Source organism: Glossina fuscipes, unplaced genomic scaffold, assembly GCF_014805625.2.
Source record: "Glossina fuscipes isolate IAEA_lab_2018 unplaced genomic scaffold, Yale_Gfus_2 1, whole genome shotgun sequence".
Classification (NCBI taxonomy): Eukaryota; Metazoa; Arthropoda; class Insecta; order Diptera; family Glossinidae; genus Glossina; species Glossina fuscipes.
Genome location: NW_023998415.1, coordinates 5569298 through 5589357, shown reverse-complemented (window position 1 = coordinate 5589357; position 20060 = coordinate 5569298). Strand labels below are relative to the sequence as shown.

The 20060-nt window shown below is 32.2% G+C and overlaps 2 protein-coding genes across 4 annotated transcripts in view; one reads left to right on the top strand and one right to left on the bottom strand.

Moving 5' to 3' along the window:
* The window catches only part of LOC119645128 (protein giant-lens), a 42678-nt gene extending 24045 nt beyond the window's left edge, over nucleotides 1–18633 (bottom strand). Inside the window, exon 1 of the mRNA XM_038045065.1 lies at nucleotides 17895–18633. Coding sequence (XP_037900993.1) covers nucleotides 17895–18323 — 429 coding nt within the window. The 5' untranslated portion in view covers nucleotides 18324–18633. The remainder of the gene's footprint in view (nucleotides 1–17894) is intronic.
* Nucleotides 1–20060, top strand: part of LOC119645126 (elongation factor-like GTPase 1) — a 199042-nt gene that overhangs the window by 141549 nt on the left and 37433 nt on the right. The window lies entirely within an intron of this gene.

The following is a 20060-nucleotide window of genomic DNA, read 5'->3' as shown; positions in this document are numbered from 1 at the left end:
TTTTTTTTTTTTTTTTTTTTTTTTTTTTTTTGTTATTTTTCAAGCAGAAGAAGGAAAAAACATAAAATCCAGGTTTACTGAACATCCGCTGAAAACTTTTAATATATAATCGATTTTTGTTGTTTTTGTTTTAAACACCATCGATGTGTGGCTAATTTCATCCTAACTAGTAAAATAACTAAACTAAAGCTGCACAGATAGCGTAAAGAAAATGAAAAAAAAAAAAAAAAAAAAAAAAAAAAAAACGTAATATAATAATAACATTGGTAGTGAAAACAAAAGAAACCCCAATATTTTTAATATAAGATATTATAAAAGGGAAGAATTACATTTGATGGGAATCTTCCGGCATATCTCACTTCTTATATTCTTTATACATATATATATATATAAAATTTTTGAATAAATTTGATACCAATTCGATAATTTTTATTTTCAAAAACCTAAGTAGAGATGGCAAACACTTGCCAAACTTGCCAAAACGTACGTGTGTATGTTTATATATATTTTTTGTAAAATATTTTATAATGTAATGTGAATTGGAGAAAAGAAAAAACCTCACTCATCTTACGTATGTATAACACCTTATACATCCTATCGGGTGTTGCCTTACTGCACCGCACTCTGATTCCCAAAAATCGTTGCATTTTGGACGCTTATTAACGCAACCAACATTGTCATTGCACTCTGGTAAAGTAATTGTATGCAAGTTAACTAATTTTCGTAATATGTCTTAATTCAATTATTTAGCGCTAGATTAACGGCGTCCGTCCATTCGAGGATTTTGTGATTTCAGAAATTCACTTAGCATAAGAGAGTCAAGTCATCTTTAGATATTATATATGGATTTTTAATGATGTCTGCGCTCTCTTTTTGGGGCCTCGACCATTTTTACTATTTCGATCCATATGTCAAATACAAAAAAAAAAAATTGTCAATATATTCGGCAGTTGTTTTAGTTTGTTCTGAATTGTGGACATGTCTGCAAACAGAATGCATTCATTTTTCTGAGCTCGTCTTCTTAATCGAACGCCAAATTTCAGCTCTCTATATCTTTATTTTTGCGACTATGATGATTGACTAAAATGACGAGTTTGCATAAATAAAATATAATTGTCAAGAGTCGTGTTGTCATTATTTGATATACACATAATCATTCTGTAGATGCGCTAATATTTCTTCTTTTAAAATCAATTCTTTTTAATATAAATCTTTCCATTTTTATACGCATCGCCGAAGAATGCGGGGTATATTCATTTTGTCAAAACGTTTGTAATGCCCAGAAGGAAGCATCAAGGACCCAAGGACCCCGACTTTAAATTTATGCACAAAGGGTGAAAGTTCCTGCACGCAGGTTTTTATTTAAAATGGGCGAAATCAGTCGGTGGACACGTCCACAGCACCACATAAACGGAGACCACCTCTGATTTTTAAAGGGAATGAAGAATTGGGTTTTAGCTCATTACCCATAAACGATAGCAAATAAACGTAAAGAAAAAATTTGAAAGCATATTCTATGGGCGATGCTGTAGCATTTATGCAATGAAAATTGACCACGCCCATCCAATATTGTAGTGTATTAAACTTTAATTAATTGTTCAATACCTTTGTAATGCGCAGAAACAAACTTCAAAAAGTCCATAAAGTATAAAAATTCTTGATCAGATACAACTCTTGAATGCACCTAAACATATCCGCCGGTTCGTATGTCCATCTGTCTGTTTGCCCAACTTTGTTGTATTTGTGATAAGCATTTTCCCGTTAACGAAAATGAAGATATCGCTTACAAGATTGAAAAAGAATTTCAAATTGGCCTAAACTTTCCACGCCTATAACGCCCACATAAGAAAATAGACGAAATCAACTGCACTAATTACCTTCGAGATTCGGTTCCGACCAAATTTCATTTTCTTACTTGTTTTTTTTTTTCATAATCAGTTTCATAAAATTAATGTTTCATAATTAGAAACATAAATAATATGCACACAAGTTTCACTTAACATGTATATATATACGTATATATCTGCATATATACATATTTTACTGCCTAATATTTTCAATTTTATAGTTTTGTTTGCATATTTAATTTACATATATATGAGGGATATTTTAATTGGATTAAACCTTTAAACACTCATATAGCATAGTAGAGTTTAATAAAAAAAAAAGAAAAAAAAAAAAAAAAATGCAATAAAATAAATTAAGGTTTGGCTTTTTGTTTTGCAAACTTTTTTAATGTGATTTTTTAATTTATTAGCCATAAACTCGTGGCTTAAAAAAGTATATATATATATATTAGTTTGGGGAAAAAGAAATCCATTATTTTTTTTGGTAGATGGCTGCACTGATAGATTTCTCGTAAAGTATCGATCAAACAATTTCAGATTTATGCTCGTTGGAAAGGTGACATTTCGCAGTAAAAAAAATTCTTTTGCTGTTTTTTGTTTGGTGCATTCAGTTGTGAGTTACAGCGTGTTAAAAATGAAAGTGAACAAAGAGAAAATTGGGTACATTTTACAGTTTTTCTTTGACAAAGGCGAAAATGCAAGCCAGGCGGCTAAAATTGTGAATGGTGTTTATGGTTCCGATACTGTAACAGACAATTATGTGCAATTTTGGTTTCGTAGATTCCGTTCAGGAATTTTTGATGTTAAAGATGCACCTCGCTCAGGTAGGCCGGTCGTCGAAAATGTCGATAAAATCGGAGAAATGATCGAAGTTGACCGGCATGTTAGCAGTCGTAACATCGTCCAGGAACTAAAAATCGACCATAAAACAGTTTTAAACCATTTACACAAAGCTGGATTCAAAAAGAAACTCGATGTTTGGGTGCCACACCAATTAACAGAAAAAAACATGATGGATCGAATTTCCATCTGCGAAGCCTTGGCCAAACGGGATGAGATAGACCCATTTCTTAAACGGATGGTAACTTGAGATGAGAAATGGATCACATACGATAACCCTGTGCGAAAACGATCGTGGTCAAAGAGCGGTGAAGCACCTCAAACGGCCAGGAAGGTTTTGCTATGCATTTGGTGGGACTGGAAGGGGATTATTTATTATGAGTTGCTTCCATATGGCCAAACGCTAAATTCTGATCTCTACTGTCAACAACGGTACCGTTTGAAGATAGCGATTGACCAGAAGCGGCCAGAATTGGCCAACAGGAGAGGTGTCGTGTTCCGCCAGGACAACGGTAGGCCACACACATCTACAATGACTCGCCAGAAACTTCGGGAGCTTGGTTGGGAAGTTTTAATGCATCCGCCATACAGTCCGGACTTGGCACCAAGCGATTATCATCTTTTTCTTGCATTGCAAAATTTCTTTAATGATAAAAAATTGGAATCTAGGGAGGATTGTGAAAATCGACTACTAGAGACCAGGACTTCTATGAGAGAGGCATTTTGAAGTTACCTTTAAAATGGCAACAAATCGTACAACAAAACGGTGCATATTTGACCCAAATCGGACAATCCGAAGCATGTTAAATAAAGTCCTGAAGTTCATATAAAAATAATGGATTTCTTTTTCCCCAAACTAATATATGCATATATACATATATATATATGTGTGTGTGTATATACATGTATATAATACACATTACACTTCTGTATTAAGGCGAACTGCAGAACACATTATGAAATTTTATCGAAGATCTGTTTAAAAACATTGAAAAATTTAAATACGTCTATTAACTCAACTGTTCGCTACATTTTTCTTCTTTTCCTTTTTCATACCCGTCATCGAAGGTTGAGGGATATATTCGTTTTTGCAAAACACTTGCAACGTCCAGAAGAGGCCCCACAAAGTATATATATATATATTCTTGATCAGCATCAAATCTGAAAGGATCTAAGCATGTTGGCCCGTCCGTCTGTCCGTTTGTTTGTTTGTTAGTATGCGTAGTATCTGTTGTAGGTATTCTCCTGCCCGCAAAAATGAAGTTATCGACTAAAAATTTGGCAGAACCAATGGAAGTTCTTGAACGCAGGTTGGTATTGAAAATCGAATCAAATCGGTCGAAAGAGACACGCCTACAGTTGTATAATAGTACATATTATAATGTGTTAAAATTTAATTGTTTCTTTTCAATGCTTGAGAGTGTATTAATTCCTGGCTATTTTCATATTTGGAATGCACCTGAGCATCACCGCCTGTCCAACTACGTAGTGTTTGTGGTAAGCGTTTTCCCGTTCGCGAAAATGAAGATGAGAAAATGATCAAAAACTTTTCAATGGACGTACTCACAAGACACCCCGCCTACGCGACAAAAAATGTTTGCACGAAAATTTCCTTTTTTCTATTTTTTCGTTTTTCTTTTTTTTTCGCCTATTTTAGGGTAAAAGTGATGGATATAAAAGATTCGGTCATGACCGAACATAATTTTATCACTTGATTTTATTACTACTTCTCGATTGACTCTTTCTTAATTAATTAATAACGATGTAATAAATTCATATCTGCTTGTAAAACGCCGATAAAAAAATAAGTATTCTTAGCAGTTAGTTTATGTCCCATAATCAGTTTTCTAAATTTTATCAAAAATTTGAAGTGATATATAAACACCAATACGAGGGCCAATCACGTTGTTATTTCTCGATAAGTGTAAGTATTAGTGCAAAATTTTGTTCTCCCCATATGTTGTTTTCTATGCCAATAGTGATGCAGTTGATTCAATTACCGGAGTATGCAAGCATACTAACTTCGATACCGCGTTTTGTAATATACAAGAAGCAAAATTTTTTTTGCAAAATATATGTGTATATGACACCTGATAACTAACATTGTACCTGGATTGTATCCTTTAGGATGAATTCACCTCGCGATTTCGTTTATATCATACTTCAGCAAACAAGTATAAACATTATAGTGGGCTATGGTGGAGTGATGAATACCCTACATCACTCTACAATTATCGATTATCGACATATAATGACTTTTCAAAACAAAGTGTTATATAGGAAGCGATCGCGAAAGTGGCCCAATCCGAAACTTTGACAATAGCGTTTGTCTTTGCGCCAGAAGAGAGAGTGAGTGTACACAAATTTCATCAAAAATACCTCAAAAGTTGCAGATTGCAACTGTAGATTGAACACAAGAATGCTCAACGAACAGACAGATAGACGGAATGGCAAGACGGACAGTTGGCCATAAACCGTTTCAGAAAGTGTTTCTGAATGGAGCGGTACAGTAAAAATTAAGCTTATCTCAAGTTCTTCGGGGTGTTTCATACATCCACGCAAACCTAATATACTATTGCGGTCCACAAAAACGATAAAGGTACCATATACTATATATATATATATATATATATATGTGTGTAATATATGCAGATGTTGCTGATGAGTCGAATTTATGGATTATCTCGTAGTCTTCGAGCATTTTTTGTGCCAATATTTTAGATCGAAGCGACGAAAATAAAACGACTGTCACTCCCAACTTCCTCAGCGTCAAGGTTTTAAACTACATCGTTGGTGGATGACGATTTTGGACGGGTAGGGTGTGTCTATAGCATAACTTAATAATTGTTAATAAGGAATATTTCCATATTTGATTAAACAAACCACAACTGATAGTGTGAAGACATAATTCTAGTCGTAAAAGGCAAATGGGCAAAGGAGTACGCATGAACTTTCGATTAGATCTAGTTATGTATTTTTTCCACCCACTTGGTTGGCTGGTGTTAGAAATTTCCAACTTTTGCTCAAAGTTATATCAGTTCTGCGCAGAATCTCCTTACAGACACGTATGAACAATTTGAAAAGAAAGTAACATCGACGGCTAGTGGATGCTACTCTCATATTTTCCGCAACTTTGCAACTTATTAATGTTACTATGCAAATATATTGTATATAAAAATGATTTCAATCTGCTTACATCCATTTATTTACTGGCTGAATATTGACATTGTTGGTGCTATTGTTATTTTTATTTTCTATTACGTTGATGTCCAAAAGTCAAATCAAAACAAGTGAAAACATTATAATCGGGCTAGGCCGGCTATTAAATACCCCACAACACATTGTCTAACACAATTTTCCCATAGAACACAAAAATTATATGTTGCAGTTTTCGAAATTTCTCGGCAAAAGTCACTAAGTAGTAGTATTTCGGTATTTTACATTGATGTGAAAACTTTGGAGCAGACGGGGAAATGTCTTGGGACCCCACTAATAAAACCGTTCCTGCGGAAATTAAATCGTTATATAGTAAAAAGTTCGAATTTCCAATATTTCATGGCGAAAATTGGCTCATAATAATAAACTGACGTAGAAATCTACTGTACCGAATTTGGACTACATAGGTCTATTTTGTGGACACCACTCCATATGAGGACTCTCATGAAACGTACACTCTTATCTACCAAAAAAGGACTAATTGCTAATTTTTTTATGATGAAAATTTGCTCACGATAGTAGTTAAATAAAAAATTTAAGTATAGCAATGTTGAACCACATGGGTCTTCTTCTTCCCCCACCCCATATAAGATATCTTATGACATCTTAATAATTCATAGGAGTTTTTCAGCAAAAAAAAAAAAGTTAACAGTAGGGTATTTGCATCACATAAGTTCTTTTTTTTTTGTTTGGTCTTTCACTTATATATGGACACTATAACCAAACGCGAACTCTTATATGGAGAGAAAATCGCACCTTCCAATATGTAGGCTTTCATGAAAACAATATGTTCTTTTCGGTGTATTACCAACAAAACGAGTGAATAACTATACTAGGCGAAGTGGTCTCGCGTGGTCGGTGTCGTCCGGCTATAATCTGCGGAAAATTAATGTTAATTGTAATAAACACATTGGTATTACACCCACTAGAGAGGCGTTTGTATACTAAATTTTTCGAGATTAATTACACTGAGCGCTTTCAGTGTCTCATGCGTTAATTTAAATATCATTTATTACCGAGATTGATGTTAAACCTTTAATGATGTCCACTAATCAACTAACATTCTTAATATCTCTCTGTCTGTCCTTGGTAGTAATGAAACATAAACAAATGAACGCTTGTATTACGTTGCTCAAGATATTCATACTATTTTTCTAAAATAAAATATTACTCAATAAATTCGTAGGATGACTAATAAATGTCAATATCATTTTTAAATAATAATAGTGAAAGCTATCGTGCATGTATGCATGCATGCCATGAAATTTTGACTCATTTCGTATCAAAATTAGTGCTATCCAAAATTCATATGGATCCGTCAATTGTTACCCTACACTTGTATACCATCCCACGGACATATTGAGTGAGGTGTTAGCTACACCGGAAGTAGAAAATTTATTTCATATGCTTACATATATTTTGCATTTCTCGGCATTGTGAATCATTCATTCTACGCTTCTAGTGTCTTTCAAGATTACAAAGAACAATACAGTCAACGATTTTGAAGTAAAACGTTGCCACTATGGTTTTCTTTCTTTTTTCTGTTTTGCTCTAAATTTTTTTGATTTTTTTGAAGTACCTCTGTGTCAGGCTTGCACTTAAAACGATGAAAAAATATTCACTCATCTTAAAGGATCTTTTTTGATCTCAATCAAATTATCGAAACAAAGAAAAAAAAAAAAACGTCCTTGAAAATTATTATAGCAGAACACAGTCTATGTGAAAGAATTGATTTAAAAGACGGATGAATGGACAGGCTTGTAAATAGAATAAATAGATGATTTATCATAAAAGATATTTTTAAAAGACGATAACTGAACACGAGGAACATTACGTAGCTTTTTCGAGATATATTTGAAAATATTGAACATGCTTATAACAATAGTTTCCCGTTCTTCAATTTTGAGCGTAAAAGTTCAAAAGGAATTTTTCAAAAACTTATTTAGACCGAACATTAGATATTAAGCGGCGCTGCATCCGATATCTGTACCGTCGCTTATACCAAAATTACAGTATAACTCGCATATGTGGTCGGGAGCTTTCAAACATTGCTTAGAGGTTCTTGATCGTATACAGCGAAAGATTTAGATGAAGGTGTGTGCAAAACTCTCAATGATCTTGACCACCGTCGTAAGGTTTGCAATATCGTGCTTATTTATCGTGGTATATTCAGAGCAAGTATTCTACAAAGATAAAAAAGAACTGTTCATCATTTAAGCCATTTTATAGGAGTACACGGCTTTCTAGGCAATCTCACCCTTGTCCTGGAGTTACCTGCATACTGCACAACACACTACTAAGACTCTTATCATTCTTACTTAATCGTAATGCGCGTCTTTGGAACCAAAAAATGCCTCTTCAAAGATATTTTCAAGTTGAACACTTCTGCCTTTCTTTACCTCTCTCTCTCTCTCTCTTTCTTCTTGCAACCCCTTCACCGTGCCCGCACGTAGAAATCACTCGAGTGGCTGCTCATTGAAAACAAGAAAAAAAGGCGACTTCGATATATTATATGTTACAAAGGAATTGACTTTATTAGCATACCATCAATGTTTGCGTGGTAGAAATCAGAAGAGGAGAAAGAAAGAAAGAAAGAAAGAAAAAAGATTCCCCCATTTGTTTGTATACGAAATTTTTAAATACCGGAACTTGTTGTTTAACGCTTTTAAGCACAAGAAACTTTTTGACGTGTGTTTTTTTCTATTTTTTTACTTCTCTCACAAGATGTTGTTATTATAATGTTTATTTTAAATTTGTTTATCACTACTTTCTTCCCTTACACCCAATTCGGAAAGGGAACCTCAATTATTTTTTAAATATGTATTTTCTAACATTTCAAATTAACAGTTTGTTTATTTTCTTTAGAATATACTCTAATGGCCATTAAAGCGTCTTTCAAAAATTTGCATGAGCGCTTACACAACATAATCTTCGAGAAAACTAAAAACGAAAATTTATTTTTAATATGTTTCGTCTGGGCATGAAGCTATGTTAATTTTGTCGTTTTGTTTATAAACAAAGAAAAAAAAAAAAAAGCAAGTAGGTCACCGCCTACAATTAATTAGCCTACCACCACCCTACAGTAATGCATATACCGGCTTTTCAAAGTAAGGTTTCATAAGAGAAATCGAAAAAGTGATCCGATCCTAACCATTTTCGATAGCGTTAGTCCGAAACATTCCCGCTACACGGGGAATTTCATCAAAATATCTCAGAAATTGTGGCTCCTAGATTAAACAAAAGAAAACTAGACAGGCAGGCGGACAGGTGGACAAAGAAGCTTAAATCGATTCAGGAATCAATCGGTATAATAAGAGATGGCTCTATCGCAAATCCCTCTGGGTGTTACTTAGCTTAATATATTCTTGTGCCATAGGCAGATCATAGGAAAAAGTAAAAACTTTCTCAGCGTTTTCATCTTCTTCTCTTGCATACCGCATAACACATTATCGAAACTTGTCGTTCCTTAACCGCACTGCCCGACCTTCGAGCACCCTACCAGCAGCGGTCGTTCTGATGTCTTCATTTTCAAATTGAACATTGATAAATGCTACTCCCGCCTTCCACTTCCATTTTCCTGCAACCCTGCCCACCCGCAAAAAGAACATCCCCTGAGTGCCTGATCATAGATAACAAAAAAAAAAAAATAAATAAAAAGAAAAAAAAATATGAGCTAAATCCGTTAATTCCGCTAAATTCATTTGTCTACATTCTCCCTTTAGGCATTCTTAAAGTGTAGATAATTTAAATGAGAAAACTCGGACTAGATAAGATTTAAGTTTGAACTGTTTCCATTCCCCAAACAAAAACTATATTCGAAATGCATCAAAAGATGTGATGAGATAAATGTAGAAACATTATCGTAAAGCTTGTCCATTCCGCACTAAAAGAGAGAACCAAATCAAGAAAATTAAGTTTCTATTGAGCTGTAAATTTCTAGTTCTTCCGTTTTAATTAATTTGATCTTTTCAGTTAACCTTGACAGTTGTGTCATATTAAGCACCACTATCATGCACTATTATCATTAACCTCATCATCATAATCGCTGGTAAGTTAGCTTCTAAACGTTATAAACGCTAAATAAACGTGAAAGGCAAAGGAAAACGACTATCAGCTTAAGCCTGCGCTGATGATAAGCAGCGATAACAATTTTTAATGAAAGAAAAAACAGCAACAACAACAAAATATGCATAAAATTCACTCTGGCTTTTGTAAAATACTTAAAGAACTTTTCAAAGTTTTTAAGGTAGATTTAATTATTTTAATTTTTAGCATAACATTAAAAAAAAATGCGATTTTTTTCTGGTGACAAATGGCTCTTGTTACTTAATGTTTTTGTAGTGAATTAACCCATGGCTGCCTCTTTTTTTGCCCCGCCATTTAAATATGGCTTCCGAGCACAGTCAAGTTGTATATTAATTCGTTATTCCTATAGGCATCTGACTTGGCAAATCCTTTGCAAGGGAACAAAAACTGCACTATTTGAAAACAATCACATAAACATAAATTTTTGAATAGGTTTAAAATAAAACAATAGGAACATTATTATTGGGCAAGGTCGAACGTTAAATACGCTACACCACATTGTCTAACACAATTCTTATTTTTCAATCAATTCTTCAACAATTCTTAGTTTCCTAGTTTCTTAGTTTAATTAGTCAATTTTCGTGAAAATCCTTATTACTGTATTAGGGATCCAAAAAATAGGTCAATATGGTTCAAATTTGGTGCAGTTAATTTTGTTACATTAAATTGCTAATTACAATATAATTTTCATCATAAATTATGGAAAATTATATCTTCATGTCGTATGAAATTCAGCCTTCGTTATATGGGAGGAGGTCCAAATTGCCCCACCCGGTCCAAAATTATCATCTCAGTTTAAAATGCTGAAATATTACCAGTTAAACACTTTTGGCGAGAAATTTTGAAAATTACAGTTATTTTCCATATAACAACTTTTCAGGGAGCGGTTGAAAATGTGGACCGATTAATAGCGTTTGTCCTTGGGTCAAAGCGCGTAACTATACCAAATTTTATGAAAATATCTCAAAAATTGCGAGCTTCAGCTTGGAATACAAATTTACATGGACAGACATCAGACGGACAGATAGCTTTAGATCATTTCAGATTATGATTCCGACTTGGTTGGTGTAGTAAAGGGTGGGTTTATTTTAAGCCCTTCTACATGTTGCATGTAGGTCCGAATTAACTTAATATACTTGGTACCAGAAGTGGTGTATAATTAGACATATATATATATATGTGTGTAAGCTCTTTTAGGAAAGTGCGTTGCATAAAATGCAAAAAAAAAAAAAGAAAAAAAAAGTTGGGCCCCATTTGAATTTAGAACATTTTTTACGAGTATTTACGAGAAATCGCTAAAGGAAAACGTTAATAAAGAAATGAATGCAAACTTTTATTTAATTAATTCGTTCATTTATTCACTGCTACATCTGTACATGTACTTAAACACTTGTGCACACACGTACTTTTAATTACATATCTATTCAAATCAGTAAGTGTGTCATCTTATTATGCTGTTTGTAGCATTTGCTATAGCTGCCATTGTTACTGCTGCTGGCACTTTTATTTGAGGTGACACCCTCTAGTTCTGGGTGTGTTTTAATTTTTTTCAATTCACTTAATAAACGTTCGAAACCCTGTGACTCAGCTTACTAAACAAATTATCAATGAATTGTTTATAACTTAAAAAAAAAAAGAATTCATTTTCAAATTAAATAAATTGTTAAATGGAATTATCTATATACTATATATATATATATATAAATATATGAGCCTTCATTTGTAATGGCAATGAATCTGAAATAAAAAAAAAAAAAAAAAATGAATTTCCCACAAAATGCGGATGTAATTTAATAGACTACAGGGTTGCAATTCTAAAGTAATGTGACCACTTCATAATGACAATTTGAAATTTTAATCCACTCGCCTCAGTCTATTCTCAAGTTCTGTTAAAAAGCATTTGAATCAAATACCGCTTCTGCCGAAGACCATTAATCGAAGATTATATATATACAGTATGCTTTTGTTATGCTCTTGTTATGTTGACATATTTCTTGGCATATCAAAGAGTTTCAAAAGGATTAATCCGTGAATTGGCGACAATTGAGAATGAAACACAAATCAAGGAAAGTTGATGAAGATGTGATGTCTTTATCAAAATTACAAACTTCCGAGGCCAAATTATCAAATTATCAAAGATAGGAGTAAAATTTTAGTTAAGAAAAGACCTTTCGAACAGATAGTTCTTAGAATAGTGATCTATAAAATAATAATGTAAAAGACAGCAATTATCAGTTATTAACGAGTTAGTACTTAGTGTGCTGACACCTCGGACAAATAATTATATGCGCAAATATAGTTTTTCATTGATTCCGTCCAAACTTTAATTGCAATATATTTTTAAGTGTGTACATACATACTTTCTTCTTCTTATCTATGATCCCATTAACCGAAGTTATTCGGAGTAAGCTTGCAATTCTATAGAAAATAATCAATTACTAGTGCATACATATTATCATTCGAATTTCTGTCTGTTTCTGTTCGAAAAAGTTTTTTTTATATTTTCAGAAAATATTTTTATCGTAGGTAAATATGTTTTGCAGAAAAGTCATATCCGTAGCTTTGTTTCGAACTGCAAACGCCACATGAGACGGAGTTGCGAACGAGGAATGCGGGAAAATTGAAAGAACGGGACATTGTTAGTGAAAAAGTTGGCGAGATATTCGCTGCCAACTCAAACTATCGAAAAGGCCCTGACTATTATGGTTGCATTAAATGTAGTAAACGCATTCCCACCATAGGTCAGAAGACAAAGCGGCGCATACGCTATTTAGCAAGCGATGAAAATATGATGGGTTGCAGGCAAAAATAAAGCTAGAATTAGGCGTAAATGTAATGAGACAGCGTGTGCAGCAACTTCTTAAGGATATAAGACTACAAGTCTTAGGTATGAATACAAAATTGCTAAACCGCGTTTAAATCAACGCTATAGGAATGCTCGACATATACAAATTTTGGTAGGAAGTGTTCCAAAATATTATATTTAGAAGCGTGTAAAAATTTTCATTTAAACCGACTTGAACTTGAAGGGCCAACGTTCGATATCTTCGACTAAGATGCTATAAGCGCAACCATGCTGGTGTATCTCTTTGCTATTTAGACTGCGTTTGGAGCAGGAGGAAAGTTAAAAATATGCCTTGTACTTAACACAATGAACGCGAAGCCATGTGTTGGCTTGTTAGAGCACAATAGATATATAGTGATAAATGGACAAGACAACGTTTCCATACCCGTCTTATAAAGGTTTTTTTGTTCAATAACACAAGTACCCATCCATAAGTCCCAATCTCAACCCGATTGAGAATCTCTGAGGAATACTTTTCGTCAAGATATTTTCAAAGTCAAGAACTTAAACTTGAAATGGTGTCGGAATGGGGGAAGATTGATGTGACCATGTTGAGAAATTTTTTTTTAGATTCTATGCCAAGCAGACTGTCCGCAGCATGGCCGTATTTATAAGGGCAACACAATACAATGTTAGTTACATAATACTTATGGTTTAATATTGATTTTCATTGTTGGCTATGTAATTATTTTCTATGAAGTATATATAGAGTGCTTTCTTCTGGCATAAGGGATAAATTAAGTTATATTTAACTACAGAAACAGAAAATTTAAGAAATTTTTTTTACTTTGAGTTAATATTCAAAGTAATGCATTGTACCTATAAACATTTGACAAGAGTATACGCATATATATATATACGTATGTGGATGTATATGGATGTATGTATTTAAGTTTGTTAATATGCCCAATAGGCCACTATGACCAATTACGTTTAGAAAGAAGCCATGAAGAAGAACGACAGTGAAAATGGTGGCCACAGGCTGTGTCGGTGCGTACCCAATCGCCTCTTCCGGTAAAGGCATAACACTCACTAACTAACTACGACCCAAGTAAACTCTACTAATGCACCCGCGAACGTTAACTAGATAGTCGCGACTCTTATCTAGGCGGCAACTCATCCGGATGAATGTTGAATGTTGAAAAATGGGAAAAGCTTAAGCGAATTCTTTGCAGGAAAACTGAATTGAAAGACAGAAGTAAAGTGTTAAGAGATGCAAAGCTAGGTATCTACTGTTTTTATATTAAGACATTGGTAACTGCACTTTTTTCATTAATTTTCTTGTTTTTTTTATTTACTGTCTTACCTATTGAGAAACGATAGTGAAAAAGAAGGCTTTTAAAGTGATTAAAAATAATAATAAAAAAGAATTTTCCAAATTTTCTGAACAAATGCTCAAACATTTGTAAATAAATTTATCCAACGATGTGATTAGTTTTGCGTAAATAACTGTATGCCGACATCTATAGATAGCACTCGCTAATGTATATTTTCACAATCTTGTCCAACTAAAAATTACTTACATCAAACTATTAAGTTTCTTTTCCATTCTTTTGTCTCGTAGAAGGAGTTTCGTAATAATATATCATACATAAGAAGATCTTTACACGTTTACAATACTTGACATTACATTAATAAATTATTAGATATATTGGCTTCGCACTTGGCTATCAATTATATTAAACACTAATAATAGGAAAGAAAATGATCTCTGCTTAGTCGGAAAACAAATAACAATAGAATGGGGGTAAAAACATATATATATATATGAAGACTTTGTTCAAAAATGATTTAACCTCTGCTTTTAATGCCAACAAAACTTTTTGTCATTGAATCAGCTAAAAATAATCTTGTTAATGAAAAGAGTAATTTAATATAAATGAAATGAAATGAAAATAACAACAACAATATATATATAATACTAATAATAATAATAATAAAGAAATTTATAAACAAAAAGAAAATAATAATCTCTCTGCCTCTCTCTCTCTCTCTCTCTCTCTCTCTGAATATAAATGCAACTATTGTGTTTTTTTTTTTTTTCTTCTTGCATCTAATTATTAGTCGAATTACTCAACTCAGCAGAGCCATTGTAGTGCATTAACAGATACGTGTGTGCATAATTAAGGAATGGAATCTCAATTTTAACACTCTATTACGCATTATGCATCTATTTTCCTCGAAAAAAACCTTTATATTTTATATTTTATCGTCTTCGACAAAGCATAAAATTAAGTCATAATCACACTTGAAAAGTGCTTAACTTTTAAAACGGTATAACTTTTGTCCTATTACATTATGAGCTTGCATTATTTAAGCTGAAAAGCGAAAGCAAAAAAAAACAAAAAAAAAAAGAAAGAAAGCCCAAGACTGCTTGCACGTCGTCCGCTTCAAACCTAAATATAAGTATATTTTTTTTTTGTTCCTTCCTTTCGCCTGTAAGACTCATCGACGAAATTTTGTTCTCTATTTCGAACATATAAACCGAAAGTATCCAATCGATTGGTGAACTTAGAGCATAATTTTACGTGTATATGATCGTAATATGCATAAAATATATTTAGTGCAAAAATGCATGCAAAGCTTTATAGTATTTTTTGTGCTACCTACGCAAAAAAAAAAAAAAAACAACAACAACAACAACAACAAGACTCTTAACCATAAAGAAACCGCACATACCATCAATTAACACGGTTCGAAGTTTCTTCAGAATAAGTTTTTACTGAAAGTATTTCTATGCGAGACACATTAGCTTCTCTCAGCTCCTATTAACCTGTTGACTTTCGCAAGCAATTTAGGTACGTAGAATGCATATATACACGCATGCATGCATGCATTCATCTAACGGTATTGGAGAGCGTGAAAAATCTTAAAGTCATTATTTAACAATTTTCGTAATAACTTTGCTAAATCCTGATATTAATTTAGAGTATATTTGCCTTGTATTCGACTTTTCCTCGTACCGGCGAGCAGTTAAAGCACATTTGTTTAACAATCATCTCAAAAATTCCGCATACAAATTCCAATCTCTCTAATGTTTTTCTTTTAACATCAAACTTATCTATTATGCTTATATCTGTATTCACGTGAAAATGTCCATCTGTCCGTTTGAAGTTTTTGACAAATGCTCTTGAAAATGATCAAAATCTGGTTAGGCGTTAAAGATTGTGATTGAAAGCAATGACAAAGTTGTGCGATCGAGCGGCCTCTTTACCTCTATGAAATTGTGACAAGAAACGGAGAGAGCCAACGGGCCAACAATTAATTTATGAATTTGAATTAAAAGCATAAAATTAAAAAACATTAGAAGAATAAAATTAAAGATATCGAGAATTTCATATCAAATCTAAAGAAGAAAGCGACGGAGAAAATGGATGGATAATAAGAGATGAATTTTTGAGTTGACGGAAAAGTGATTTTAATCTTACATTTATTTCATTATTGTCATTAGCAAGTCGCCTTGAATCTGCGAGTTGGTAAGAATCGTAATCGTACCAAGGATGTGTTCACGGGTTTAGCCGGGAAAAGGAGAAAACACTAACTAACTATTGGGCTCACACAATTACGCGTTTTCTATTTCCTCACTTATTTCCTACCGTCGCTGTATAAGGGTTAAAGGGTCGTACGAATAAGGGTTAAAAAAAAGAAAAAAAAAGAGAAATAATGAGCATGAGCAACGCGTATAGTTTTGCACCACTCTAATGTAAAAGTGCTTATAAAGCAAAACTTATGCATTTTATATATAAAGGTAATGTTTTTTTTTCCGATAAAATATTTAAAGGTGTTAAAGCTCCTTCTAGCAAATGCTTGCCATTATAGTAATTACTTTTTTTTTTCTTTTTTTTTTTTTTTTTTTTGTTTTTTAAATTTTCTTTATTTATTTAATAAATCGCACCATTTGCACGGTGTAAAATGTATATATCTTGTTTGTGATAATAAAAAAACGCAAATATTTATTTATAATCTATGTAAAGAGAGAATTACATACATAAATTATTGTGTTTGTTATTCAAATACATACCATCAAGACAGATAAAAATCCAATTTAATTAATTTATAACCGCAAACACTGTGTGTTCTGTTATTTCAAATAATCATTTGTATAAGCAACTATAAGACCGGCTCTTAAGTTAACGATTTCACCAAATTTTGGCAAATATCTAAAGAAGAAATTTAAATATCTATCCAAGAAAAAAAAAAAAAAAAAAAAAAAAAAAAAAAAAAAAAAACATTTCCATACTCTTTAGTTATATGCAGTGAACGCATTTTTGTTCATTAATTAAAATGAATTTCCCAACAAAAAATATTTCTAAGCACATTTCTAATAAGAATGCATTCCGGGCGAGTTTGCGGTACAATTGATAAATACAATTAAAGATATTTTCCTTTCAAATGTGAATTTACTATGAATGCTTTTTCATTTTCCATAAGAACATTAAACAGATTTTTATAAATTTTTCTTTTCCATATAGTTTTCAATAATTGTAAGTTTTGCTGCATTTAATCTGCAGGCGTGCAATAAATTATTTTGTATATAATTAAAACACTTGAAAAATGCTTATTTTCATTAATTAGAAAAATAATATTTTCTCTTCTTTCTTTCTTTTGTTGTTTTATGCATTACAAAAAAAAAAAAAAAAAAAAAACTAAATAAATACTAATTATAATAATAATAATCATTTTAATATATTTGAAAATCTAACTTGAAATTAAAAAACGAAAAAATTTATTTTGTAATAAAATCTTACATTTTGAATAAAATTTTATTAAAAATTTTGCCGCGTTCACCCACTGTATACATATATATATATATATATATTTAATATTCTTCTCTGCAATAAAATATGAGTAACAATTAAAAAAATAAAAAATTAAATATTGCACAGTTCAGCACACATAATATACGGCTACGAAATTGCCATAACAAAAGATCAAAAGGGTCAAAGTGATTTCGTTCATTCTATTAAATAATCGTTTTTCTAGGCAAGCGTTTGTCATGTTCCATGAATTATGTTATTTAATATATAGAAGAGAGGAAAATAAAAGTTTTCATTACTTACACCGACTTGATATAATATGCGTACATCCTTTAAATGATGTAAATTTGTATGTAACTTATGCTGGGAGGATGCTTCAACATGATGTTGTTGCTGTTTCATAATATCTAACATTTGTCTTGATCTCCTACGATCCAATTGCAATTGTTGTATAAGGGAATCTTTGGTCTCATCTTTATTGCTGTGACTTATATGCTTTTGCGACGATGTATTTTGCGGTCCTTTAGTGGCCAAATGTTGGACATGTATCGCTGTTGACGATCGCAAAGTATCACCGTCGACGGTTGAATATTCTAAATTCTTATGTTTTAATTCAGTGACACCGGCGATACCAGAAGGTGTCAGTTCGTAAACTTCCAATGGTAGACGCGTGCTATAAGTCACATTTAGTAAAATATGACTTACAAGCATAAATAAAGTGAATGCTAGCATTATGTGTGGTTTTGCTTCTTTTTCTTCTTCCTTTTCTTTCTTTCTCCCTTTCTTTCTTTCTCCCTTTCTTTCTTTCTTTCTCCTTCGGTTATAAGCTAAATGTTGTAATTGCTGTACTAAAGCTGCTGTTAATGTTAACAACGTTGTTTTCGTTGCTGCTAGTATTGTAGATCATCCGCAATTACTTTTTAATGTTTATTTTTATATATTTATTTATTTGTTTTTTTTTTTCAATTGCGTTTTGTTAGTTTCAATGAAGTGCGTAATTTACTATTTGATTATTGGTCGGCTGTTGTTGCTGTTGTTGTTGTGTTTATTAATTCTTTTTTTTTTTTTTTTTTTTTTTTTTTTTTTTTTTTAAAAACTGCTAAACTGCACTACAAACTTTTTTGTTGTTATTTTAAATTTTTATCTTAAATATTTGCTAAAAATAAGAAAAAAGACTTTTGTATATTTAAAACCAAACAAAAAAATCCCAAAAAAATTATGCTTTCTTTTAGGTATGTCATAGATACACCCATCATCATCTTTATAACGGCAACAAACATTTTCCTCCATCTGTACTGTTCCCTTAGATAGTGGCTAAGCATTTGATCCAATTCTTTAAACGATATCTCTCCGATATCAATTCTTTAAACAATATATATATATATATATATATATATATATTTAGATATATCTGTTAATATTTATTCAAATTTTGGTTACAAATCGTTTTAAGTCTCTCACAGCTTTTTATCGTATCAATTGCGTATTTAAACCGGTTTCGATCCCATGTACATCCATTGGGAAAATATATGCTTATATCATATGGGTTTAGAGATTATTGCGATCATAAAAGCTTCATCGAAAGACAATCGGACCGATGCGGTTAATTATATGGAAACGTTTCTAGACCAGTTGCGAATAAAAGATCAAAAATCTACTATATCGCTATAAATCGATTATAAGTACGATATGTTTTTTCTTCTTTTGCATGGATTTTAAATCACGCCAACACTGCCGCATCATTAATCTATAATATATATATATATATATATATATATATATAGGGGCACATACTAAGAACTTCTTTTATATGACTTTTATGAATGTCAAAAAAAGCTAGAAATACAAAATGCGGACCAATAATAAGTTGTTACGAAAATGTTTCAGAGAAGCTACCTCGCAAATCGTCCCGTTCAGATATTCAAACAAAGAAAAAAAAAATTATTCCCATTGACCGTTTAATAAAATGATTTTCCTAACAGATATTTAGGTCTCCTCTCAGCAATGCATGCATATGAGTGGTACGGGTAAGATGTGTGGATTTAATAAGATTTGAAAGCTTTAAATGTAGAGATTAAGGTTTCATGCGAGTTCTAGTCAAACAGCAAATTTATGTTTAACTTGCCAAGAGTAGCAGGTTAGTGTGTTCATAGCATGGTAGCAGGTCGTATATTCTTCATATGTTGGCTGATTACAAGCATTTCGGTCAAATGGTTTATTTTCATTTGTCACTACACCTATTAGATTTATGTGATTATGAGAAGGTTAAGCTTAGGTTTTTAGCAAAAAATCGAATCCTTGTTTATTAACTTAGGCTTGGGTTCTTCATCAATGTTTCTTATTGATATTAAGCTGGATTTTTCATAATCCACAAAATAGCTATGTATGAAGGCTTTTGGGCTTTCACTTTACCTCATACTTCATCAAGGGCATATAATTAACTAACGAAAGGAGAAATGGGAGCGAGGA